The sequence below is a fragment of the Eptesicus fuscus genome, chromosome 7, assembly GCF_027574615.1.
Source record: "Eptesicus fuscus isolate TK198812 chromosome 7, DD_ASM_mEF_20220401, whole genome shotgun sequence".
NCBI lineage: Eukaryota > Metazoa > Chordata > Mammalia > Chiroptera > Vespertilionidae > Eptesicus > Eptesicus fuscus.
Window position 1 is genome coordinate 103,912,755 of NC_072479.1, and position 25,739 is coordinate 103,938,493.

The 25,739-nt window shown below is 52.1% G+C and overlaps 2 protein-coding genes across 4 annotated transcripts in view; both read left to right on the forward strand.

Annotated features, from left to right (window-relative positions):
* The window catches only part of MEI1 (meiotic double-stranded break formation protein 1), a 57,760-nt gene extending 45,823 nt beyond the window's left edge, over nucleotides 1–11,937 (forward strand). The window contains exons 25-31 of the mRNA XM_008144899.3: nucleotides 387–468; nucleotides 653–828; nucleotides 8,934–9,015; nucleotides 9,482–9,588; nucleotides 10,587–10,718; nucleotides 10,904–11,016; nucleotides 11,803–11,937. Coding sequence (XP_008143121.2) covers nucleotides 387–468; nucleotides 653–828; nucleotides 8,934–9,015; nucleotides 9,482–9,588; nucleotides 10,587–10,718; nucleotides 10,904–11,016; nucleotides 11,803–11,848 — 738 coding nt within the window. The 3' untranslated portion in view covers nucleotides 11,849–11,937. The remainder of the gene's footprint in view (nucleotides 1–386; nucleotides 469–652; nucleotides 829–8,933; nucleotides 9,016–9,481; nucleotides 9,589–10,586; nucleotides 10,719–10,903; nucleotides 11,017–11,802) is intronic.
* Nucleotides 11,938–13,204: 1,267 nt separating this feature from the next.
* On the forward strand, nucleotides 13,205–24,824 carry CCDC134 (coiled-coil domain containing 134). 3 transcript variants are annotated; one of them, XM_054719579.1, is made up of 8 exons: nucleotides 13,205–13,271; nucleotides 14,675–14,781; nucleotides 15,806–15,927; nucleotides 16,130–16,214; nucleotides 18,032–18,213; nucleotides 18,497–18,568; nucleotides 22,377–22,587; nucleotides 23,707–24,824. In XM_054719579.1, the coding sequence occupies exons 2-7, from the start codon at nucleotides 14,685–14,687 to the stop codon at nucleotides 22,500–22,502; spliced, it is 684 nt and encodes a 227-aa protein (XP_054575554.1). In that variant the 5' UTR covers nucleotides 13,205–13,271; nucleotides 14,675–14,684; the 3' UTR covers nucleotides 22,503–22,587; nucleotides 23,707–24,824. The 3 variants fall into 3 exon arrangements, with proteins under 3 accessions (XP_054575554.1, XP_054575553.1, XP_054575555.1); XM_054719578.1 differs by having other exon boundaries at nucleotides 22,377–22,562; XM_054719580.1 differs by lacking the exons at nucleotides 22,377–22,587; nucleotides 23,707–24,824 and adding an exon at nucleotides 19,727–19,782.
* The last annotated feature ends 915 nt before the right edge of the window (nucleotides 24,825–25,739 follow it).

Consider the following 25,739-nt stretch of genomic DNA (forward strand, 5'->3'; position numbering starts at 1 on the left):
CAGTGACTTGCCCACATCCACACAGCTGGCCAGTGACAGAGCCAGGATTTTGATTCTAGGATGTCTGACTCCAGATCTAAGTTAGTTGGATGGTGGACTGAGGTGGAGACTGAACCACAGATGAGGCCAGGGAAGGTCCCCTGGTGGAGGAGGTCCCTGAGGATGGGGGAGATTGGGGAGAAACGGGATTCTCCAGGGAAGGTTTGATTTCCCTCCTCGCGATCCTGAATCCAGGGCTGGCGAGGCCCACAGGATTCTGTGTGGCCTCCGCTGTCCTTCTGGATGCAGCTGGTATGTGTGCGTGGGTAGAACTGATATTGGGGTAGGTTATTTTTTGTCCAAGCTCCCAGAATATGGGAGTTATCCCTTTCCCCCTGCCCTGCCAGGTTCACCAGACACTGTCCGTGGAACTGGACCAAGTACTGAAGGCCCTCAGCTTCCCAAAGAAAAAGGCCACGCTGCTCTCAGGTGTGGGCCCAGGGGCCTGTAGCAGTAACAGAAAAGCTCTTCCCCTGGGTTCTGAGATGGAGCACCCTTCCCCGGCCAGCCTATGGCCACCCATTTTCATCTCCATTGTTTTCCTCTTCTGACAGAGCTGGGGGGCGGTGGGGCAGAAGGCAGGGACTGGGTGTAAGGGGTTTCTTGCTTTCAGCTGCCATCTTGCGCTTCCTGCGGACAGCCCTGCAGCAGAGCTTTTCCTCTGCCCTGGTGACTCTGGTGCCCTCAGGAGCCCGGCCACTGCAAGCCCCTGAGGACACGGTCCTAGCTCCACTGGGAACATCACAAGTGCTATCCCTGGTCATTGGCCTGCAGAACCTCTTGGTGCAGGTAAGGCCCTTGCTGAGTGAGCCCCTGGTACTGGAGCCTGTTCACCCAGGACAAGAGCAGGAAGGAGTGGCTGCCTCTCAAAGCCGGGATTGGTTCGGAACTTTTAGAGTTATAGTGAGCTGGTCACGTAGGGTTTAGTTATGAAACTGTTTCAGTTTAGAAATGAAACTCAGATTGGCTCATAACTGAGAAGTTCAGGGGTCAGGACTGGCTTCAGGCACAGCTGGGTCCCCGAGGCTCAGACAGTGTCATTAGACAATGACATTAGACAATGTCAGTCACTTGGCTTTATTGTCATGGGATGGCAGGATGACCCGCAGCTGCTCCTGGCTTATCCCCTTCCAGCAGAAAGGAGGCTTCTCTCTTTCCCTAGAATTGAGTCTCATTAGCCTGGCTTGGGTGAAGTGCCAATCACTCTGGCTGAGGCATGGGATGCTCTGATAGGCCTGGCTTGGGTCAGTGCCCTTTCCTGGAGGTTATGGTCAGCTCTCCATAACCCACGTGGACTGAACATGAGAGAGGCATGGTTTGCAAAAGAAAACTGTTCCAAGAAGAAGGAAAAATAGAGCCTGGACAAGCAAAAACAGTAGATGTCCACCACAAGGGGTTTACAGCCTAGAGCAGGGGTCCTCAAACTTTTTAAACAGGGGGCCAGTTCACTGTCCCTCAGACAGTTGGAGGGCCAGACTATAGTTTAAAAAAAACTATGAACAAATTCCTATGCACACTGCACATATCTTATTTTGAAGTAAAAAAACAAAACGGCAAAAACACCCGCATGTGGCCCGTGGGCCGTAGTTTGAGGACACCTGGCCTCTAGAGGGTTCTTGGAGATCATTGTTTATCCAGCCACCATACACTGTGAAGGGCGGTGGGGGCATGGAGATAAGTCAGGAGCCTGCCTTTGAGCATTTAACAGTTGGAGGGAGGATGGTGCCTTGTAGACACCTAGCCAATTACCTAATAACACAGTGCGGTCAATGCTGGACTAAAGCACTGCACTGTGGGGCCGAGGATGTAACTAATAGGCTGGTGTAGGGTGAGTGTGGGGCTGGCTATCAGAGAAGGCTTCCCGGGGAAGGTGCTTGAACTGGGCTACAAAGACCAAATGACTTGTCCTAAGTCCCCAACGGCAGGGGGCGGCAGAGATGGGGTGGATCCGGACAGCAGTACCATTTCAGTCTCTGATATGGATTCATTCCCTGTCCCTGGCCTTGTGTCCTATTTCCTCCCCTTGATTCTTTCAAGGAGCTTATTGTCTGTTATTTTCAAATATGAGTTGTCACACTGTAAGGTGACCAAGGCCCCAGACATTTATGCTGTTTTAATTAGACTTGGACTCTCCTTTGCCCTTCGGCACTTGCCCAAGACAGACCGTCACAGGTCCACATGGTCTGATCTGATGGCAGGGTGCTCATGGGGCAAGAAGAGGGAGGTGGGGGAAGCCAGCAAATGAGTGAGAAGAGTTGCAGAGACTTCCTAGGAGAGAAGAGGGGCCTTGATTAGAGTAAGTTCCACTTGGTGCCCAGATAATGACTGCACAAGTATGATATGGCTGTTGATTGTGCAAGATTATGTTTAAGGATAGATCCCCACTTGGCCTCTCTGAAATCAATAATCCTAATATATAAAAAGCCAGGGGCCGTCACGATTGAAACAACTGGATGGCTGACCAAACAGCAGGCTGCGTGTGGCGACCAGGCCGGCAGGGGGGTTAGTGAGGGTCAACCAAACGACTAAACAGCAGGCTGCATGGGGTGACCAGGCCAGTGGGGAGGGGGGCAGTTGGGGGCAACCAGGCTGGCAGGGGTCAGTTGGAGGTGACCAGGCCGGCAGAGGGGGCAGTGAAGGGCGACCAGGCTGGCGGGGAGCGGGCAGTTAGGGGCGATTAGGCAGGCAGGCAGGTGAGCAGTTAGGAGCCAGTGGTCCCGGATTGTGAGAGGGATGTCCGACTGCCATCCCCCGAGGGGTCCCGGATTGGAGAGGGTGCAGGCTGGGCTGAGGGGACCCCCCTGTGCATGAATTTGAATTTCGTGCACCGGGCCTCTAGTCCTATATAATAAAAGCCTAATATGCAAATTGTTCAACTGGGAATTCGAATGGGAGTTTGACTGCTTGCTATGACGTGCGCTGACCACCAGGGGGCGGCGCTGGCAGTGGGCAGCAGTGGAGGAGCTGCTGGCCCTGATGGGCCCCGAGGAAAGCGGGACCGGTAGTGCAGGTGAGCGGGTGGCACCAGGCCAAGGCGGGTGTGAGCAGGGGTCCGATCACCCCGCAGATCACCCTGCAGATGCTGACCAGCGGTGGCTCTGACACTTCCATTACAGAGAAAGTCAAATAGCAATATTAAAATATTTCTTCTAATTATTTTCCTTTCCATGTGCACAAATCCGTGCACTGGGCCACTAGTATATATCTAAAAGGCCACAGGACTAAATCTCTGAGTGCCCTCCAGAGCTGTAAAGAAGTAGGTTTGTCCTGTGTGTTTTTCCCCCCCTGGCCAGTGGGTGGAGCCACAGGAAGGCAGGAAGAGGCCCTTTCTCATGGCCAGAACATCTAATGGTAGAGAGGGAGAAATGGAGAGGAGTGTCTTGAGGCTGGGGGCTTTCCCAGCAAGAACTCTGCTAGAGGGCGGAAGGGCATTCATTGGCTTAGGTGACCCTTAAGGTTTCTCTCAGCACTGGGATTCTGTTTTAGGAGAAGGGAATGCTCATGAAACAGAGGCCCAGGAGTACCCTATGGAAGGACAGACCCAAGTCACTGAGTAGGAGACTGAAGTAGAATTAAAAGAGCAATACCAGCAAATATTATATACTAGTAGTTAGCACTTTTTAGTTTCCCACATCCTCTAGATCTGTAATCTCATGGGTCTCACACAAGCCGACCCTATGAGATAGAAAACTGTAGATCAGAGAGGTCATGTAACTGCCACAGGGTCGCAGAGCTTGTGAGGTGACCTGGGATTAGAGGTGGAGGAAGAGCAGAGCAAATGAAGTTCTCAAGAGGCTCATCTCCTGGCAGAGCTGGGCAGCGGTCCATTTTATCAGGGGCACAAGCAGCCCTGGGGATGTAATGAAAAGAACACTGCTGAGTAGAACTGCAGGAACTGTGTGTCATCAGAGGGAAATGCTGCATAAACTGGGGCAGAAGGTGAGAGCCCTGACTGGGATTAGAGGACCAATGAGAAGTGCTCCAGTCCCATCTCTCACCATCTCCCACTTTGAAACTATTTGGGTGGTAGACACAGAAATCAGACGAAGATCAAAACTTCCATTTTATTGGTAAAGCCAATGGGAGAAAATGGCTGTTCTATGTGGACACAGTAGCTCGCCAACAACCTCACCCCAGAATTCAGTGTGCTCACCTAGTCACAGGCAGAGCTGGACAACTCCAGGACTCCTTTCCACACTTCCTGGTGAGCCTACCCTTTGGCCAAGAGTAGACCAAACCATCCCTCTCTATAGACAATGGGCTCAAGTAGGCGTCTGCTCTAGAGGCTGAGTTGAGTGTATTTCTCCTAGAAGAATCATCTTGGTCTAGTCATCCCTTTTCTATGTGGAGGAGTTGGTCACGGGCAGAGGAAATGTGAGAATGCTCTGAAGTAAGAGCAAGTGGTTTGTATTTCTTGAGGATTTTTGACCGGCTGAGTGGAATGTCCCGAGTGAGGGGAGATAGGTGCTTCCAAAGGTTGCTTCCTCCACCCACTGCCCGGGTGCTCAGACACACGTGTAAGTATGCATTAAACAGGCGTTGTCAAGTGTCAGGTTTGAAGGGGTACAGAGGCTTAGCCTGCTCAGAGCAGCCACGTGTCTTCATCTGGCCCTGCACCTGGAGGTTCAGAATGAGGCTCTCTGGACTGGTTGGTTTTGCTTTCTATACTTTTCTAACCAGGGTCAGATGGTCTTGGTCAGAAGCTCTTTCAGGCTTACTCCTCTGATTCCGGTGCAGATGCTACATCCCTGGGGAGTCTTCGGGGAGGGCAAGGGTGGGCCTGAGACATATCCTTTGTGCTCAGACTTGGCTCTCTGATTGAGGTGCGAGTGGAATGTGTTATCAGATTGGAAATCAGGGAACTAATTAGTTTTACAAGACTTGAGGCCTTGAGTCCAAGGGTCAGTCCTACAAGAAGAGATGTTGATGTCAAGTTAAGGGTCTAGGAGAGTTGGAGGTGGGGAGGATGGGGAGATAACCTCTCCTGAGTGCCTACTCTGTGTAAGCACTTGACCTGTTATTCATTCATGACAACTCTGTAAGGTAGAAATTATCCTCTCAGTTTTATAGACAAAGAAACAGAGTCCTAGAGATACTAAGTAACTTGCCTAAGGCCACACATTTTAGGTCAGGATTCAAACCTGTCTTTCGGCTACAAGACCCATGTTCTTTCAGTGTCCCAAGACGTGTGTCTTGTGAACAGGTGCCATTGTTACCTGAATGGTAATCCCCGGTTTTCCTAATGCCCAGTGGCCCTACCTCTTCGCCCATCACCCAGGGGGCCTTGCTGGTTGTATGGGGTGATAGGACACACGGTCAGAGAGTGGCACTGTGCCCACAGCTCCTCACCAGGTGGGGAAGCTGGGGCATGCTGGCCCATGGCTGTGTGGTCTTACATACCTGGCAAGAGGCTGGAAGTGCCTGCTGGTTAAGAGTTAATTTTAGACTGGAGAAGGAGAAAGGGCACAACGCTGTTAACCTAAAAAGAAAAGACCTTTCAAAGTGAAAGCCAATAAGCATTTATTTGAGATTTAAAAAAGAATAGCTTTTCGGGAAGCACTGATTCAGGCAGAAATCCAAACAGGGTTCCAATTAGGAGGCAAAGGGTATTTATGAGAAAGGGAAGGGAGCAATTATATCCATAGAGGGAAGGCATTTCTATTGGTGCAATAAGCTAACATAATTCTAAAGAGTGTTTTAAATTTTCAGTTCGGTAGCCATCAGTCTGCTACCTCCACCTATGGCCTGGGTGCTCAGACATAGAATCTGCTTTCTTGTCATCTTTACATACAGTTCTTTGGGACACAGTGTTGCTTTGTGCCCAGTCAAAAGGTTATTTTGCCCTGTTGTAACATTCCAAAAGTTCGAAGTGTGAGACCTGCAAGGCAGTTCCTCTGGGATGGCAGCTTCCACTGCATTGTAAAGTGGCTCCATTTATTATTATTTTTTACAAGGCCTAGGGTTTGTTTCTTGACTTGCCACCTTCTATCCAAGTATCCTCAGGTCACGTGTTTTCTCTCTGGGCCTCATTTTCTCGGCTGTAAAATGAGGTGAGTGTGTCAGCTCAACCACTTCCACCTGTGTGCCTTGGGGGCCTCAGGGGTTCTGTGAAAGAGACGCAGGGCTTGTTCAAGTGGGGGCATGTTTCCCCGTTATGCATTTCACTAAGATATCCACCATTTATTGAGTATTTACTCTGTGCCAAGCACTGGTTAAACACTCTGTCCATTTCTCATCTAACCTCTCAGCAACCCAGGTAATCTTTTTATTCCTACTCAGCAAGGTTGAGTAACCTTGGCCCGGATCACACAGATGGTGACTAAGCAAGGATTCAAATCTGAGTCTGCCCCTACCCTTAACCATCAGGTTGCTGCCTTCCAAAGAATAGCATGAGGAGAGCATAGGATTTTTTTGGTTAGTTTTAGTTTTTACATTTTAAAAAATCTGTTTTATTGAGCTATAACTTACATGCAATAAAATCCATTAATTTTTAAGTGTAGAATTAGGTGGATGCTGATTCTCATGCTATGGAACATTTCCATCACCCCAAAAAGTTTCCTTTTGCCCTTTTTTTTTTTTTTTTACATTTTTATTGATTTCAGAGAAGAAGGGAGAGGGAGATAGAAACATCAATGAGAGAGAGAATCATTGATTGGCTGCCTCCTGCACGCCCCGCACTGGGGATCGAGCCCACAACCCAGGCATGTGCCCTCGACCGGAATTGAACCTGGGACTTTTCAGTCCGCAGGCTGACGCTCTGTGCATTGAGCCAAACCGGCTAGGACTCCTTTTGCCCTTTTGAAGTCAGCCCCCTCTCCCCATCCCTGAACCTCACAAACACCAATCTGCTTTCTGTCACTATAGTTTTACCATTTCTAGAATTTTTTTGTTTGTTTTTTTAATCCTTACCTGAGGCTATTTTTACATTGATTTTTAGAGAGAGTGGAAGAGAGAGGGAAAGACAGAAATATCGATGTGAGAGAAACACATCAATTGGTTGCCTTCTACACGCACCCTGACCAGGGTCCAGGCCAGGGAGGAGCCTGCAACCCAACTGAAGTACATGCCCTTGACCCAGAATCGAACCCGGGACCCTTTGGTCCACAGACCGACTATCCACTGAGCCAAACTGACTAGGGCCCATTTCTAGAATTTCATATAAATGAAATCATACAGTATGTAGTCTTGTGTGTCCAGCTTCTTTCACTTAAATAACGCTTTTGAGATTCATCTATATTGTTGTATCATTACTTCATTTCTTTTTATTGATGAGCAGTAGCCCAGTATATGGCTATGTTGCAATTTGTTTATCCATTGACCTATTGATAGGTATTCGGGATGTCCATATTTTTGGCTGTTATGAATTAAGTTGCTCATAATACTGAAGACAAGTCTTGCTGTGGATATATGTTTACATTTCTCTTGGGTAAACACCTAGGCGTGGGATTTCTGGGTCAAATGATGTATTAGTTTTCTATTGCTGTGTGACAGGTTACCACAAACATAATGGCTTAACACAACACCCACTTACTATCTCACAGTTCTTTATATCAGAAGTCTGTGTAGGCTCAACTAGGTTCTTCATTTAGGGTCTCACAAGGCTGAAAATGAGGCCTTGGCTAGGCTGGGTACTTACCTGGGGCATCTGGGAAATAACCATCTCTTCCTCAGGGGCTCTTTCAGCTCTTTGATGTGGCCCACATGGCCCCTCTTCTTCAAACTAGCAATGCATGCTGAGTCCTCCTCACATTTCTAATCTCTCTGGTTCTTCTTCTGCCACCAGCCAGAGAAAACTCTGCTTTTAAAGGGCTAGTATGAATTGATTGGACCCACCCAAAAGTCTCCCTTTTGCCATTTAATGTAACATAATCACAGGGTAACATCTGGGAGCAAAGGTCATGGGACCATCCCTTTTTAAAAAATTTATTGATTTGAGAGAGAGAGATTTGTTGTTCCACTTATGTATACATTCCTTGGTTGATTCTTATATGTGCTCTGACCAGGATCAAACCTGCAACCTTGGCGGGTTCTAACGCTGTAACGTTGCCTTGGGGCAACACTAACCAACTGAGCTACCTGACCAGGGACTCCTGGAACCATCTTAAAATTCTGTCTACCACATATGCTAATTGTATGTTTAACTTTATAAGAAACCATCAAACTATTTTCCAAAGTGGCTGCACCATTTTACCTTCCCAACAGAGAAGTATATGAGCGTTTCAGTCGCTCAATATTCTGGCCATTTGATATTATCAGTTTTTTAAAATATATTTTTATTGATTTCAGAGAGGGTGAGGGTGAGATAGAAACATCAGTGATGAGAGAGAATCACTGATCAGCTGCCTCCTGCACACCCCCTTCTGGGGACTGAGCCTGCAACCTGGGCATGTGCCCTTGACCGAAACCGAACCCGGGACCCTTCCATCCGAAGGCCAACGTTCTATCCACTCAGCCAGGGCAATATTATCAAATTTTTAATTTTAGCTGTTGGTGAGCGTGTAATGGTATCTCATGGTGGTTTTAATTTGCATTTCCCTAATGACTATGATAATGAGATCTTTTCACATGCTTATTAGAGCATAAAATTTAGTTTTATGAAAGATTCAGCTGCTTTTAAAAACTAAGGTTGAAACTCACTGGCTTAGATAACTATCTGTGAATCTCCTTTCTGAAACCAAAGTCTCTGGAATGTAGGTAAATCATTAGTGTAAGCACTGTGCTCTGTGTGGGTGAGAGATGAAACAGACATTTCTTCATTGTCTACAGGGCTACAATCCCAAATCTGAAGTTATGAAATTCAAATTGTTCTGAAAATCAATTTTTTCTTGGTCGGCAACAAAACCCATTGGTAACAAAACCTGACATAGACATTGGTGTGTTTTGATTTCTTGCAGAAGGACCCTCTATTGTCCCATGCCTGCGTCGGCTGCCTCGAGGCCTTGCTTGACTACCTGCATGCCAGGAGCCCAGACATGGGTAGAAACCCTCCCCATTCTCTGATGTTCCCCGGAGGGAGAGGGGAGGAGGCCAGCCTCTGCCCTTACTGCTCCAAACTGCCATCCCATTCCGTGAATCACACTCATTTTGTGTAATTCTCTTAACAACACTGCATGGCACTGATACGCCCAGTTTATAGATGAGGACACTGAGGTTCAGGAGGTCAGGCCACTTACCCAGCCACGATCACAAAGCTCTTAAATGGCAGAGCTCTTCTTGGTGCTTGCCGCCCACAACAGTGGGGTATATAGTCTCCCTGAGCCAGGCAGCATAGGTGGATAGCAGCCCAGGGAGGAAAGAAACTCCCTGGGGTCAGCTTGTGCAGCGCCCTGCCTCTAGCTGAGTAGCCCTTTTTGAGCCAATAGGAGGGAGTCCTCCTTAGTCATGTTCCCCGGCCTTTGGAAAAGCAGCACTGACAACCCAGGGTGACTGGTGTTCCCCATAGCACAACATGTGGCCTCCCAGCCCTGGAACCGGTTTTTACTGTTCACCCTCCTGGATGCTGGAGAGAATTCCTTCCTCAGACCTGAGATCTTGAGGCTCCTGACTCTGGTAAGTGCAGTAAGGATGGTCTTGTGGTCTGAAGGATGTCGTGAGCTGAGTGGTCCCAAGGAGGCCAGGGACACCTTACTTTAGGTAACCCTAATCCTCAAAGAAGGTAGAGGGGGCTGGGCAGGCCTTCATCCTACAAGAGGCCTGCCCGGAGAATTCCTATCAACGTCCACATCTCCTCACCCCAGAAGAGCCAGACAGTCTTTCTCAATTCCCTCACTCAAAAAATTGACCAGAGCCCGCCCCATGCCAGGTCCTCCAATAGGTGCCAAAGATGCCGATGAGCCACATGCTCTGCCTTTAAGGATCTCTCAGTGTAGAGGAGGAGACAGACAAGTTCAAGTGTGATGTTATTGGTGGCAGAGTAGAAGATAGGCTAAGTGCCTGATGCGCAGCAAGTGCCCATTGAATAAACAACAAAGTGAGCCTGTGAATGAGTGTGAAGTGGGTCAGGAGTCATCAGTGCCGGGTCTGGGAGAGAGTAAGTGACTAAAGAAGAGAGCAAGTACGCTGCCAGAGCTGGGAGGGAGAGGCGAACAAAAATGTAGTCGGCGCTCAGGGCCTGACTTTTAATACAATGAGAGAACATTCCTTCGGGAAGGTAACATTTTAGCTGAGGCTGGAAGGATTAATAAGTGAGGAGGAGGAAATGTAATCCAGGTAGTGAAGTGAGAGCAGCAGGACATGAACACATGGTGGTGTGTTTGGGTAACCACACACAGTCCATCTTGGCCATGAGTGTGAGGTGCAAGGCAGAGGGGCGGGGTTGGTTCGGTACTGAAGGGTTCAGCAAGGGTAATTCTCAGGGTGTCACAGTCTGCCCCACTCTCCCATGGCATAACCCCACCCTCGCTCACCAACTCTGAGCTCCTTGAAGATGCTGTGGGCACAGATGTGTGTTCTCAGCCAGTGCTGAGCACAGCAGGCACACGGGAGAAACGCCTGAATGAAGGAGATGCGGAATCACCGCCTGTTTGGGGCTTCTCTCCCGGGGCCAGTTCGTGCGGTTCCGGAGCAGCAGCGTCTTCTCCCCTGAAGAGGTGGGTCTTGTGCTGCAAGGCGCAGCTTCGGCTGACCTCCCGACCCTCTCGAACACCACCCTCAAGGCTCTGCGTGGCTTCCTCCGGCAGGTGTGTAGGAAGGGGATGCGTGTGGCCGCTGTGATGCTAGACTCCACACCGTCTTCGTGGTGGAGCGTGGGAGCTCTGGTCACAGCAGCCAGTGGGGGTCTGGAGCACAGAGGGTGGAGGGTAGAGAGGCCTGTGTGGCGTAGGCTCTGAGAAGGGCTGTTTTCCCTGCCTTTTGCTTCCCTTAGGTTCAGAGCATGGGCCTCCTGACTGATCAAGACATGGCCCAGACCCTGCAGGCCTCCTTGGAGGGCCTTTCCCCCAGGGCCTCCTCAGCCCAGCCTCCCCGGCAAGACATGCTGTATCCTTTCTTGTGTCTGGACGCTTTGGCCTGTGCAAGGTCACTCAGGCTATGGGATGGTGTGGCATCATGCTTCAGGACAGAGAGGGGCACTGCCTTACAGCCCTGTCCTCTAACGCGGGCAGCGGGCAGTGAAAATAATTAATAGTGAGAGCAACGACAGTGACTTGTTCTGTTTATTAAGCTAGGGCCAGTCCCATTACATGCACTGCACTAATCCTCACAGCATCTAGGAGTGTTCGTGTTGTTAGCTTAGACCAGAGAGGTTCAATGACTTGCCCAGGATCACGTCCAGATTTGACCCCAGATTTGCCTGTTTCCGAAGCCACATCACCAAACTCAGGGAGGAGCTAGTCCTTCCCCAGGGGTTTTGGAGAAAATCACCAGCCCAGCTGGCCCCGGTGCATCCCTCAGCCCCACATGGATGGCCGCATGTCTCTGAGAAAGCCTGGGGCTGTGGGCAGTGGGCACAGGCCCTCTGGGGGCTGCTGTGGTGCTCCAGAGACACTGGTCAGGAGGTGTGTGTGTGTGCATGGAGGTGCTTCCTCCAGCTCTTACTCGCTCCCTTTTGGCCCCCTCTTTCCTTTCCCATGGAATAGTTCCCTGTGGTGTACAACCACCTAACCCAGGTGTTCAGGTTCCAATTTTAGAGTCTAGTCCCACTCTTCTTAGGAGAGAGAACCTCTGTTTGTCTGACCACTTTTACCCTTTTGGGGCTCTGGAAGTGTGGATCTCCCACGGTTGGCCCTACCTCTCTGCTGTTCTCCTCTCATGTTTTGCTGCCAGCTGCCTGGGAGGTGTGGCTGTATCCCTGTCCCACATCAGAGACTGACCCTCAACCACTGAAGGCCCGGAAATGGAGAGGACTGAGACCTGGAGCAGACAGTCCGGCACAGTGGTTTGGGGAAATGAATGACAACTGCAGCCATTCATCTGGAGCCTTTTACTCCATTGTTGAATCAGGAAATAAAATGATTCGCTCACATGCCTGGTGAGCACCCCGAAAACATTTTACTCTCAACTTACCTTGGTCTCTTCCAGCTGGCTCCTCAGCCAGGATGGGTGGCCTCCTCAGGGAAAGGGGGTAGGATTGGTCCTCCTAACAAATCCTACCCCCTTTAGGAGCACCAGTGCTAGCTGGTTGCCTCAGTTGTACCCAGGAAACACGCGCCGGGCCACCCAGCCTCAGGGCTGGAGGAGCAGAGAAAGCCATACGTTCTGTGCTGCTGTTACCCAAGTGCTGAGAGGTACTTCACTGCCGCCTCACCTCCCGCGAAGGTGGAGGGAGGTGTCATTTCCGGGCAAGGAAGCGGAGCAGGTCAAATCCTTCTCAGCCTTCCTCGCCGAGCTGAGCGGAGGTGTCACAGCTCGGCCCTTCCCTGGCTAAAGTAGGTCCCTGTGTTCCTTTCTTTAACTTGGAGCTGGCACTTGCATACCCACATGTGTGGTTCTTTTCCATCTGCGCTCCACAACTGCCTCTCCTGTTCCCAGTTCAACCCACTGGGCTTCTAGCTCCTGTCCCGCCCGCCTGCCTGAGTGTGAGGACCCGGTGCCCGGAACTGGCCAGCCCACCCTTCCTTCCCGGGTACTGACCCGGCACAAAAGTGGTCTGAACTCCGTCCTAATGAATCGACGGGGAAGTTCCCGATGAACTGGGTTTAGAACTTGGTGCACCAGAGGGGCGAGCAGGGGATGTGCCAACTCCGCCCAGCTGGTTACTGAAAACACACACACGTGCTAGTCACGACCCACTAAACTGATGGTGCCAAAACCGCTGACGAAACAACTCCGGGGAGGGCGCCCGGCCGGTCCGGGCCCAGTTCGCTGACGCGCCCTCTAAGCTGGGCGCCGACCTCACTTCCTTCAAACTCCCCTTGACCGAGCACCACGCGCCGGAGCCCGACGCAGCGTGGACGGAACGATTCTCCTGCGGACCTCGCGCGCGACTAGTCCCAGAGCCCGGCGGGCGGAGCCGGAAGGAGGTCACCGGCGCGGCCCGCGCTCATTGGCCAGCAGCGGCGCGGTGGGCGGGACGGCGCGTGGAGTCCCAGCGCTGCGGCTCACGGGTGCCGCGGAGTTCTGCGCCTTTGCTGGTCTCGGGACGGATCTGCGAGCCGCACGCCGAGGGCCTGCCAGGCTGCAGCTTCTTGCCCCCCCCCCCCCCCGGCCTGGTGGGTGCAAGTGGGAACTCCGGGCGGGTAGGCTCCCGGTGGGGGCGTGGAGACCGAGGGTCGAACCGGCTGCAAGAGTGGGAGGTAAGAGACGCCTCTTCTCTTGGGAAAGACTCCTCTCCTCCCGGAGCCCCAAAGACTGGGGACAGAAATGGGGGTCCGCGAGCCCAGGTACCTGGCCCAGGGACCGCCCCACCACGCCTCTTGCAGAATGCGTTCAGGTAGCTCCGGAGCTGGAAAGAGCTCCAGGGCGGTGAGCGGGAGTCACAGTGGAGAAGGCAGAATCCTCCCCACGCAATCGGGCTTTCTTTTCCCATCTTCCCCTGCTTCAGTCATTACCTGCTGTCTGAGATCCCCCTGGCCCCTAGTTCTGCTCTAGTTTGTGTCCGGTTCCCTTGAGTCTGGAGCGTGACATTGGAAGTTGGTGAGTCCTGGGTGAACTTGCACTGCTTTTCGTTCTCTAGGTTTCAGTTACGTCCTCTGTGTGGGGTGGGGCTGGTTCTCAGGTGACCTGTCAGTCACTGACCATCTCTCCCTTGGGCGTGGTCTGCTCTGAAATAGACTGCTCATTTAGACTCGGTTTAGCCTGGGAATAGCTGAGTAACTGGGCAGTTAGCTCACTTTTCTGGTTTCCACACTGGTAAAATTGGGCCCCTGTCATCTGAGACTGAGGCCTTCTTTGGCCACTGTAATATTGCACCCCACCAACTCCCTCTCATTCTTCTGTGCTTGTTTTACAAGTTTATTGGTTATCTCTTACTCCTACTAGGAAAAGAACTACCTTGAGTGCAGGGAGCTTTGTCTTATTCACTGCTGTATTCCCAGCTCTAAAACAGGGCCTGGAACATGGGAGGTACTCAATAAATAATTGCGGAATGTTGCCTGAGTAGGAATAGGTGTTGCTTATGGTACCAAAGTGAGTGAGTAGCATCCCTTTTACCCCAAGACCGCCCTGCCTTCCTTCCTGCCCTGTGTCCCTTCCTTTCTGATGACAGAAGTTAGGGAAGGAGGGAAACACCAGAAGTGTCACACCCCCTTCGACTGCTTGGACCCCCTTGACCAGTTACTCTCCTGGGAGCCAGGATGAAGAAGGGGGGGGGGGGAGAAGGAATGACACTGACCAGCCCCACCTTCCCCAGGTACAGTGCCTCACCCAGTCCTCCCTCACTGGAGCAGGGTGGTGACGTCCTTATTTTTATTTTATAGTGAGGAAGCTGAGGCTTAGAGAGGCTGAGCAATTTGCCTGATATTCCACAGTTGGGAAGAGCCAGGGCTCTAGCTTCCTCCTGCCTTCTGTCCCACAGTCTTTATTGTGTCTGCTGGTCACGGGCCCTGGGCTAGGCACTGGGGCTCCAGAGCTTCCCGAAGTTGGGTTCTTGGTATTTGGGAACTATGTCATGTCGGAGAGTTCGGTTCACCTCACTCTGTTTACATAACACCATGCCCGGGTCTCACCTCCTTTCTCTGGGTTCCTCTCCTGGCTCCAGGGTCGTGGATATGGACCTCTTGCAGTTCCTAGTCTTCCTGTTTGTCCTGCTAGTGTCTGGGACAGGAGTCACTCAGAGGACCTCTGTGGACCCGAGCCTGGAGATCTGTATCCTTTGGGGTTGGAGGTGGAGTTAATGAGCTATGGCTGGGGGACTTTCTAGGGATGGATGAGGCCCAACTGATGGGAATAGGAGAGAAAAGGTAAGGTACCCTCATCAAACCTTGATCGAGTCCACTGCCTTCTGAGCCTCAGTTTCCCTATTAGGTTAATAAAACAATTTACATCTCTCAGAGCCACAAGGACTCTGAGAATAGTACATATGTGCATAGTACCTTGTGGGTGAGACCCTGGTCAGGGACTCAGGCCCTGGCATTCTGGGCCACCTACTCTGGTTCAGGACTTGGGGACACAAAGATGAGGCAGTCCCTGGCTCTGAGGCCTTCACAGGCCTCACATTGTACTTTGTGATCACTGCTCTGATGGAACATGAGAGAAACACTGTGCTGGCTTTTGAACTAGGTCTTGAAAGAACAAAAGCTCATAGATGCCCTAGCCGTGAGTCTCAGTTGGAGTCACCTGTATACCAAGAGTTTGCAGGTTCGGTTCCCAGTCAGGGCACATACCTAGGTTGTGGGCTTAATCCCTGGGTGTGTATAGGAGGCAACCGATTGATGTTTCTCTCACACATTGATGTTCTCTCTCTCCCTTCCTCTATCTGAAATCGATAAAAACATATACTTAGGTAAGGACAAAAAACCCCACAAAACTCATAGAGAAGGGTTGGGGGCATCCCAGGCAGCGTGTACAGTGTGAGCAGAGGAGCGGAGATCTGGGGATCGGGAAGAGTTGCGGGAGATGGTGGGAAGACCATGGGGAAGGAGTACAGGAGCCAGGTCCTGAAGGGTTGTGTTCAGGCTCTTGGGTGTAGAATCCTCTGTACACTGGACACATGACACATTGCAGGATGCAAGCTTCTCAGTTTGTTACTCTCTGGTAGGGAGGGCCTCAGACCTGGGCACCTGTGGCCTTTGCAGATATGTGCTGGTCAGGAATGGGCCTTCTGGGTTGGGACCGCGGGATTATCCAGGCAGAAGTTTCAGTGCCAGGTCCTTAACTTAATGCTGCCCAGACAAGAAGATGTTTGAGGTGAAGCGACGGGAGCAGCTGTTGGCATTGAAAAACCTGGTACAGCTGAACGATGTCCACCAGCAGTACAAGATCCTTGATGTCATGCTCAAGGGGCTCTTTAAGGTGCATGCAGGCGCGGGGCAGCTCATGGCAGGCCTAGTCTTTGATCTGGGCACTGCAGGCTGAGTAGGAGTTCCTTAACGGGATGGTGTTCAATTAGAGGGAGCTGCGTGCACAAGAGATTTGAAGAAGGGTTTAAATAAACGGCTGTGGCTGGGCTGTGAAGGCCTCTGCAAAGCCACTCAGCCAGGTGGGGTTCCCTCAGGTGCTGGAGGACTCCCGGACAGTGCTCATTGCTGCGGACGTGCTCCCCGATGGGCCCTTCCCCCAGGACGAGAAACTGAAGGACGGTATGGTCTTCCTGATCGCTCCCTCGCCTCCCCACCACCTTGGTCTTCTCTAGTTGTTTCTTCCCTCCTGTTTTTGTCACTCTTTTTTCTCTCTGGAAATACCCTCTTGTGGCATCTCACAAGTGTTCCCCTTCGGTGGATAAGCACTTAGTATATGGTTCTCCAAGAATTTCTGGGCTTCAGAGCCTATTTCTGTGTCCCTGGCACAAATGTGTTCCTTTGTGCTGTCCTGTGCTCTAAGCACCAGGGAGGAAGCTCTGTCCACGACCCCTCTGGGGATCCTTGCCTTCTCCACCCCCTGACCCTTCTGGTAGAGAAGGCAAGGGTTATTTGCATTTACAGGAGAAAAAACAGGCCTACTGACGTGACTGGACAGTGGGGGCAGTTGCCCACAGTCCTTACTACTGTTCTAAAAGCCTCAACCTCCGCAAATCCTTTTTGAGACTAGGTGGGACAAGCATCCTATATAATAAAGAGCTAATCTGCTAATTAGATCCGACAGCGGAACGACCAGTGAGCAGGGGCGGGGAGGGGAGGAAAGCCGAGAGGCAGCCTGGGCTGCGAGGGCCGAGCCCCTTGCACGAACTTCGTGCATCAGGCCTCTAGGAGATAAATAAGGTAAAAGACTATTCTGGGTCCCTTTATTCCTCTTCCAAGAATTTCTCTCCGGTGGTAATTTTCTCATGAACTGATGGTATTTTAATAATAAAACTTCTTAGATTATACTGAGAGGGGATGGAAGTGGCCTTGACATATTGAATGGTGGGCACTTTTACAAATAGCCTCTCTAATCTCCACTGTAACTGAGGAAGTTATACATATAACTTGGCTCTTAACCTATAAGTCAAGCTTACTCCTGAAAGCAAGATGGTTCGAAGCCCAGGGGTCTGGTCCCACAGACCCAGCGGGGCATATCTTTGGAGGAGTCTGCTTATCTCTGTGCGTGGCCTGGCCAGTGCTGCTGAGGGCTGCCTGGGCCTTATCTGCGGGCACTGGAACAGGAGCTGCCGCCAGGGCTGGGTCTACACTTATTCTTCATGCTGACCTGGGTCGGGGGACCTGCCACCATGGTGGACACTAAATTCAGTCTAGACTGACCTGTTGACAAGAGGAAGGGTATTAGTGGAGAAATTGATGAAATTCAAATAAGGTCTATGGATGTATTGTATCGATGTGAACTTCCTGGTGTAGATAGTTGTACAGTGGTTATGTAAGATAACAATAGAGGAAGCCAAGGGAAGGGATTTTGTGGTGTATTGTGTAAGTCTAAAATTATTTCAAAATAAGTACTTAAGAAGTATTTAAAATTAAATAAAATTGGGAAAGTATTTTTTTAAAAACAAAGCCTGTCGTGTGCCCTGGCCACGCTCACAGCCCTGACCCCTCGCAGACACTGTGGCTGTGCTAACACCAGGCTCTTGACTTTTGGATACTAAGTTGGGGAGCATAAGCCCCAGCAAAGCCTCATGCAATGCGTATGCCTCCTTGTGCAGAACGACACCCACTTCTCTGGTCCCCACAGCTAATGAGCCTCCTAAGCCATGAGATACGGGGGAAAGAGCAGGGCCTTTGCAGTCAGTCAGAGCTGGGTTTACAGCCCAGATTTGCCACTCACTTTCTCCCGGGTGAAATGGGAATGGCCACCACATCTCCCTCTAAAGGTGGTTTGGTGGACACAAAGCCTTTGGCACAATTGTCCGTTCTCTGCTTACTGGGCCTGGTGGGCTTGCCTCCATTGTCTGGGGAGTGTTGGGGGCTGGCCAGGAGGGCAGTAGAAGGGCATCTGCCCTGGGCACTCATCAGGTTCCTCTCACCAGCTTTCTCCCAAGTGTTGGAGAACACGGCCTTCTTCGGCGATGTGGTGCTGCGCTTCCCGAGGATCGTGCACCACTACTTTGACCACAACTCCAACTGGAATCTCCTCATCCGCTGGGGCATCAGCTTCTGCAACCAGTCAGGCGTCTTTGACCAGGGGCCCCACTCGCCCATCCTCAGCCTGGTAAGGCCTGGGGCGGGGACAGTCCGGCGCCCTGTCTCCCAGTGTCCTGTGAGCCTCGCAGCTGCCTGCAGCTGGGCCTGAATGTCAGCTCTCGGTTGCGTTTTCTGTGATAAGCCTCAAGGCACCTTGAGGTGCCATCTCAAGGGGTTCTATGCTGACCTGGGTCCCTATGGGACATCACCTGGCCCAGTCTTGGCCCCTGGGTTCCAATGTGGAGGGAGTGGCTCAGGGTGAGCAAGAGGCAGGAGAAGGCAGAGGATGACTCACTTTTCCTCGTCTGCAGATGGCCCAGGAGCTGGGGATCAGCGAGAAAGACTCTGACTTCCAGAACCCATTTAAAGTAGACCACACAGAGGTGAGCTCTGGGGGCCTGTGGCCATGTCTGTTCTGCTTCTGCTGGGCCACGGGAAGCCAGGTCCTGCAGGGGTTGGGGTGCCTGCGGGGGAGTGTGAGGGCTTTGGACTTGGAGCCAGATATGCCCAGGTCTGGGTCCAGGAACCATCACTCACTCACTGGTGCCTTTGGGCAAGCCACTGCCCTTGTCTGAGCCTCAGGCCACCTGTCTGTTCGTGGGCTGTGCACCCCAGCTGTGGGGGGCAGTCAGAGGCTGTGAACACACCCTTCCCAGTAGGCACCCAGGTCAGGTGGATGTGAGGGAAGCCAGGGGAGGTCAAATCATGCTCTTCTCTGTCCTTGAGCCTTTAATCACCCAGCCGGGCTTCTATCCTGCAATCCTGTACATGTGGTCATTCTAGGGGGCTGAGGTGGACTCTCAGGGCTAAGGCTGTGGGTAGGATGACAGATGGGGACACATAGAGTAGAGGAGAGGAGGGGATCAGAGAGGGGCCAGAGGGATAGGAAAGAAGGGCTGGAGGACTGGACTCCTCAAATCACAGGCTGGCCCCTGCTCTAAGGAGGGGAAGGGGGTCAGGATCGGTGAGGGCTGTCAGGTTATATACCCTGCTTGCAGGCTAACACGCTAGCCCGCCACTGTTGCATGGATACTGCCAGGTCAGAGGCATCAGAGTTTACTACAGCAAACGCCGTGGCTAGACTGTTGGACTGGTCATGTTGGTTCCCCTTGTCCCTGAGTCCCACAGGAGTGACAGAGGGGCTCAGGTGGATGCCACACAGACAGTGGGTTTGCGTCATAGCTGAAGAATACTAAGCTTGGGAAACTTACCAATTTATAGTGAACAGAAGTAAACCTGCTCTTTGTTTTGGGAGAGAAATCTCCTCATCCTTCAAGGTGCGCTGCAGGCACAATCCTGAGAAATGGCCCAGGTACAGAGTGGTCGGGCTTTGCGTTCTTGGTGTATCCAGCAAGAACACTCAGGGATGCTCAGGCCATGTAGATTGCCTCCTCCACAGGCCATCCCTCAGCCCTACATGTCTTGGCTTAACTCCGATTCCATGAATGTACTATTCAGTCTGTTAATCTGACTGACAGGGGCTAGGACCATATTTGTTCAATTTGTCTCATACTGCATTTAATTAAGGCTGCCATCAACAGGACAAGTCGCAGGATGAGGCCAGCCTGCAGTATTGATCTCAGCCGTGTGCTCCAGGATCCTGGACTCAGCCGGCTGTGATCAGTTTTGGGGAGACCAGTAGGTCTTATTTTAGACAATTGGATGTGGTCTAAGGCCAATCTATTATTCATTACCACCCACACAAGAGTTTAGACTTGACCTGCTGATCTTTGATGTTACTGCTAGTAATTACAAAGGCAGTAGATGGACCCACAGCCACCCTCATCCCTAGTGGAGAGATACTCCGTGGCCCACTGTCTCCCATGTTACACTGGATTTGGGTCCCCATTACATTCTTTGGCTGAATCCTAAGTGTCACTGTGGAGTTGCAGCCTCATTTACCCTACATGATAGAACCCCAGGCCACTCGGGCATCAGGAGAAGAAGATGGATTTGTATCTGTCAGATTGAAACAAGGTCGTACTGGCATGAGTGTCTTCCCAGGGTCACTTCGGGAGCTGCCTTTGATGGCATCAGGCACACCGAATAGTTCAGTAATCACGTGGTTGAGAATGACACATCCAGCAGCTGGTCAGATTGTCATCTGCAGCTGCCACTTGGCTTGGCCAGACCCTAGGATTGTTTTGCCAAGTGGCAGTGCTGGATATAAGGCACAAAGAGGATTAATTATTCCCCATGTCTCTTGGGACCTAAGGCGTTTTCTCCCTAGACGCTGGGATTATTGCTACAAGATCAGCGTGTCATATCCCAGGACCTATAATGTCACTTTTTCACTGATCATCCCTTACTTTCACCTAGATCTTTGTCCAGAAGGGTCAGATGTGAGTGGGACAAGGGCATTTTTACAAAATTTTCAGAGGCATATCCTATCTCCTATCTTGGTCCGCATGGGCCACTGTGGGGGCAGTTGGCAAGGACGTACTCAACCAGTTGGTCATTATCCTAATAACCTTGGGCCATATTTCAACCTGGGATTCCAGGTAGTCAAACAGAAATACAAAGTCGGTTTTGTGCCAGTCCATGGCGGCAGGTGTGTAGCTTCATCTAGTATGATAACGCATTTAGGTGGAAATGACTACCATCTGGGTAGACTGGACCAGCAGTTTGATTCTGGTCAGTCTCGTCAGAGAAAGGGCCTTCCTACGGGTATCTAAGCAAGTGACCCAGACTGTCCAGTTTTCAGCCACAATTTGTTTCCACAGTTCATGGCCCCGAAGATGGATGGCCATCTCATCCACCAGTCTGTAGTCTTCTGAGTGGTAGACCAGAAGACTGTGACGTGCTTGGTCATTAGGAGTATCATCTAGGCAAAGGTGGGGGCTTTTAATTCAGATCATTGTCTGACTGGCCTTTGTGGAAGGTAGTCTTTCATTGTTGTCACTGGAGCTGGTGGCTGCTGTCACCCATAGACAGCTGTATCCGGGGTCCCCAAAACCTCCCCCAGGTGAATGACTCACTAGGGCTCAGTGTATGGTCATGCTCACAGCCATGATCTATTAGAGAGACTGGCATGTCTGCTGTTGATGGGAACGACCGATTAGGGAGGAAGAGCTGATGGTTCGGGGGTAGGAGAGTTGCTCCGTTGCCAGGCAGCACGAAGGGCCCACTTGAGTTTAGTTCAGGAATTTAAAGTAGGCTTTAGCCAGGCCTCGTGGGAAAGGGATCCAGGAAAGCATGGGCAGTGTATCCCTTCTGCCCCAACTAGGTTTGGGTCCCTGGTGAGGCTGAGCCATTGGGGATGAAGGGCCAGGATCCCTTGACTGGCCATCCCCAGCCAGAGCCAGAAAGTAGGGGAGAGGCCTGCCAGCTCAGCTCCCCCAGGAGGACCAGAAAATTAACTTGTGAGGACAGGAGGTAGAGTGTGGTCAGGCAGCACTGCTCACGAGGACAGCGACGCTAGAAGGGGACTGGGTTTTGAGGAGATGGAGCCATGCCAAGTTGGGGGCACATTTGGGACATCCCAGGGGAGGTGCCAGGCAGGCACTTAGATATGGAGGTCACATTTGAGGGGTAACTGGCCATATAGACATAAATGAAGCCATGGGTTCGGAGAGAGCAGAGGTAGAAGAGTGCCCCCCATCAAAGTCCTCCTCCTCCTCCCATCCCTGTTCACCCTGTACTCCTGTTTCCTCACGGCACCGCCATCCACCATCCACCATCGGTGAAGCCATGAGCCTGGGCACTATTGTCTTCTCTTTCTCCCACCCCCTTTCCAGGGTCTGTCAGTTTGACCTCTGATCCACCTGCTTCCTGTGCACTCCCTTGCCGAGACAGGATGCCTGCTGTCTCTTATTCTCGCTGGCTGCTCTCCCCTCCTCCTCAGGGGTATGGCAGCCAGGGCTTGGGGGGTGGTCTGTGGTTGTGGGGCACTCGGCCCCTCACTCGGGGAGGATTCTGTTTATTGTTTCTCTGATACCCGTGCTTGTTCACACCTTGGTACTTGTCCCTGTGCCCGAATGTCCTCCTTCCCTCACCCTCTTTGCTCTCAGCCTCTTGCTTACCTTTCAGAACCCACTTAGCCTTGTCCCCAAGCCCATTTAGCCATCTCCACGTCTGTTGGCTCCCTGAGGGCAGGGCCTGCGTCTAAGCAACCCTCCTGTCCCCGCAGTGCGCTAGCTCGGAGTAACCTGCTGCCAGTGGACTAAGTCAGACCACTCTCTCTTCCCCCAGTTCATTTCTAGCACTGACCCTTTCCAGAAGGCCCTGAGAGAAGAGGAGAAACGTCGGAAAAAAGAGGAGAAGCGGAAAGAGATCCGAAAAGGCCCGCGGATTTCGCGATCCCAGTCCGAGTTATAGCCCCGTTGCAGCCCATGGTTCAGGGGGCCAGGAGGAAGAGGAGGAGGCAGCGTGGCCAAGGTGAAGCGGTGCTGCCTGGCTGGTGGTGAGAGTCGGCACCTGTGAGAGGGGAGGCCATGTCTGCTTGGCCCCCTGGAGCCGGCTTGGAGCCCAGCTGCAGGGACTGGGCCACAGAGGGCTGGGTTTCCTCCCGGGGCCTCCCTGGAGGGAGCGTTGAGGGGACCCTGTGCTGCAAACACAACTCTGTGGAGATGCTGGGGGAGGTAGGAGGGTGCAGGGCTGGACCCTCCCAGTGGGTTAGTACTGATGCTCGGCTGGCTGCTGCTCCTCATGGGGAGGCAGCAGAACCAGGGTCTGAGCCACGTGTGGAGGTGCCACACCTGCTGCTGGCTGCACTGTGTCACTGAGCCACACGGCACAAGATCCAGCCCCCTGCAGAGACACAATAAAAGTCAGCAAACTCTCTGGGCAAATCACAGCTGGTTTTGGCCCTAGGAAGCTGTGAGGCCTTTACCAGGCAGGTGGAAAGGGGCCTGGGTTGGGGAACCAGAGGCCCTCAGAGGTGTAGAGAGCACCTTAGAGGATGTTCTGCTTCATCAGGGAGCCCCAGGCTCTGGCAGGGCAGCAAAGTAGGGGCTTGGCTTGGGCCTCCTAATCCATTCTCTGCACTGTCCTTGATGAAGGGTCAGTGTTGGAAAGGGACTGGAATCGTCCTGGGTGGGTGTTTATCCAAGATGACCTTGGAGCAACATGATCTCTATCCTCAGCTAACGGGACAGTCATAGAACAGGCACAGGAAAGAGTCAGCTGTCCCTTCTGGCAGGGCTGGGCGACCCTCAGCCTGTGGGCTGCAGAAGGCTGCGCTGTGATGGCAGGGCTGCCCCAAGCTGGATCAGTCAGACAGTGAGCTCTCCGGCTCAGGAGGAAGCCGTGGTCACAAGGCAGGGGAGCTGCAGGGGCCTGAGTGAGCGGCTGCCCTTCAGTTGTGCTCTGCCAGGCAGAGTGGGGAGGAGCTCTGGTGGGATTCCCAGCTCTGTCTCTTTGACCTTGCAAAGCCAGGGTCTGCTTCTTAAAAGGGGAGAGACATAACCACCCCAGAACCTACCACCACCACCACCCCCACCAGAGCCAAGGGAGACCCGAGTCTTGTCTCAGCCCATCAGGCTTGCTGAGTGACCCTGGTCCACCCTTCTCTGTCCCGTAGCTTCACTGGCAAAGTGGACATGATAACATCTGAACTGCTTCTCCAAGGCCGGTCCTGGCTTCTCAATGACAGGTGTCCTTCTCTGATGGTTCTTCACTCGTCCCATAGATTTGCTGAGCACCCACTGTAAGCCCAGCCAAAGAGAGGGGTCCAGTCTCACCTGTCTTCACCTCTGCCCCATCTGGTACCTTCATCCTCCTGCGCTCTTCCTTCTACACCTTCAGCCTCTGTCCATCTTGGTTGATCTCTTCCTCTCCATCTTCAAATGGTTCCAAGTTTTCCCATCTGACACCTTCAGACAAACCAACAGAACTACCCTGCTCTCCCCCGCTCCTGCCCTTTGCTGCACTGTTGATTGTGTGCTCACTTGTTCCCGGAACTGCACCTTGAGTCATACTGTAGGCAGAGCCTGTCCACTCCCCTGCTGGGAGCTGCAGAGGCCCTAGGGTACTCGCTTGTCCAGCCTCCTTGCAGCTAGCATTCAGTTCTGTGACTGAAGTGCCACTAAGCAGATGCACCGTGCGAGTGTGGTGGTGGAAACGGTGGCCCCAGACGTCAGGGGGATTCCTAGTGGCCAGACCAGCTCCAAGGGTGCCTGCTGGTGGCAACAGTGATGTCTTCATTGGTGCGTTCAGCATGGTCCTGGACGTTGTTCCTGTCTGTTGAGCTTCCAGACACGATCTGAGACACCCGTGGAAAATCTGGGAGCTGCCAGTATCCCCTAAGGCAGGGCTCCTCAACAGTGGGACCAGATAATTCTCTGTTGTGAGGAGGTCTGTGTATGTGAGATATTTAGCGGCATTCTTGGCCTCTGCTCACTAGATGTCTGTGGTCATCTCCCAGTTATGACAACCAAACATGTCTCCAGACATTGCTGGATGTCCCCTGGGGGCAAAACCTTCCTGGCCACAACCCTTCTTTCTCCTTATCTCAGCCCCACATCTTCCTGTGCTGTCTGTCCCTCACTGCCCGGAGATGCTGTGATAGTTCCTGAGGATCCTCCCAGGCCTCGGGGCCACTGTGTCGTCCTTGTTCTCTGCCCTAGGTCTGAGTCTGCTCTGTCTCTTCCCGATTTCTCTTTCCTCACCTGCGCCCTAAATAAAGAGTTTACTGGCTTAGTTTCTCCTTCGTTCTTCTTGACAGCTGCATCCTCTAAGACAGGGATAGGGAACCTTTTTTCTGCCAAGGGATATTTATAACATCATTCTCCGGCCATACAAAATTATCAACTTAAAAATTAGCCTGCTGCCCTAGCCGGTTTTACTCAGTGGTTAGAGCATCGGCCCTCAGACTGAAGGGTCCTGGGTTCAATTCCGGTCAAGGGCACGTACCTCGGTTTCTGGCTCAATCCCTGGCCCCGTTTGGGACACTTGGGATGCGTGGGAGGCAAGAAATCAATGTGTCTATGTTTCTCTCTCTGTCTCTCCCCCTCCCTCCCACTCCCTCTAAAAATCAATGGAGAAAATACCCTTGGGCGAGGATTAACAACAAAAAATCAGCCTGGTATGTTTGGTCAAACATTTAATTGCCTCCCCCCCCCCCCCCCGCACACCCCACCCCCGTGCCTTGGCAGGGCCAGACCACATGATTAGACCCGAAAGCTGGATGTCCCCCACTCCTGCTCTAAGACCACAAAGCTGATGGCACTTGCCCTGTTGTCACCTGATAAGCCTCAATCCTTGTTTCAACTTACCCAAAACCAAATGTTACTTTCCACCCTGAGCCTACCTCTGTGTTAAACCACGGGGTACATGCTTTGGCTTAATCCCAGAGGAAACGATATCTGAGCTGAATCCTGAGAGATGGGGGAGGAGGGAGAAGGAGATAGACACTGAGCAGAGGCCTACAAGGGGAGGCATCAAAAGCAGTCGATGGAAAAACATGCCAAGGTCTCTTCTGTGACCTGTAGTAAGTGCCCAGTCTGTGGTGGGTGTCGGGACACAATGGTCATCTGGTCCAACCCTCCCTTTTCATACGAAGAATCCAGGGCCTGAGGAGTGACTTGTCCGAGGCTGCTCTACCCCCGGGAGCCA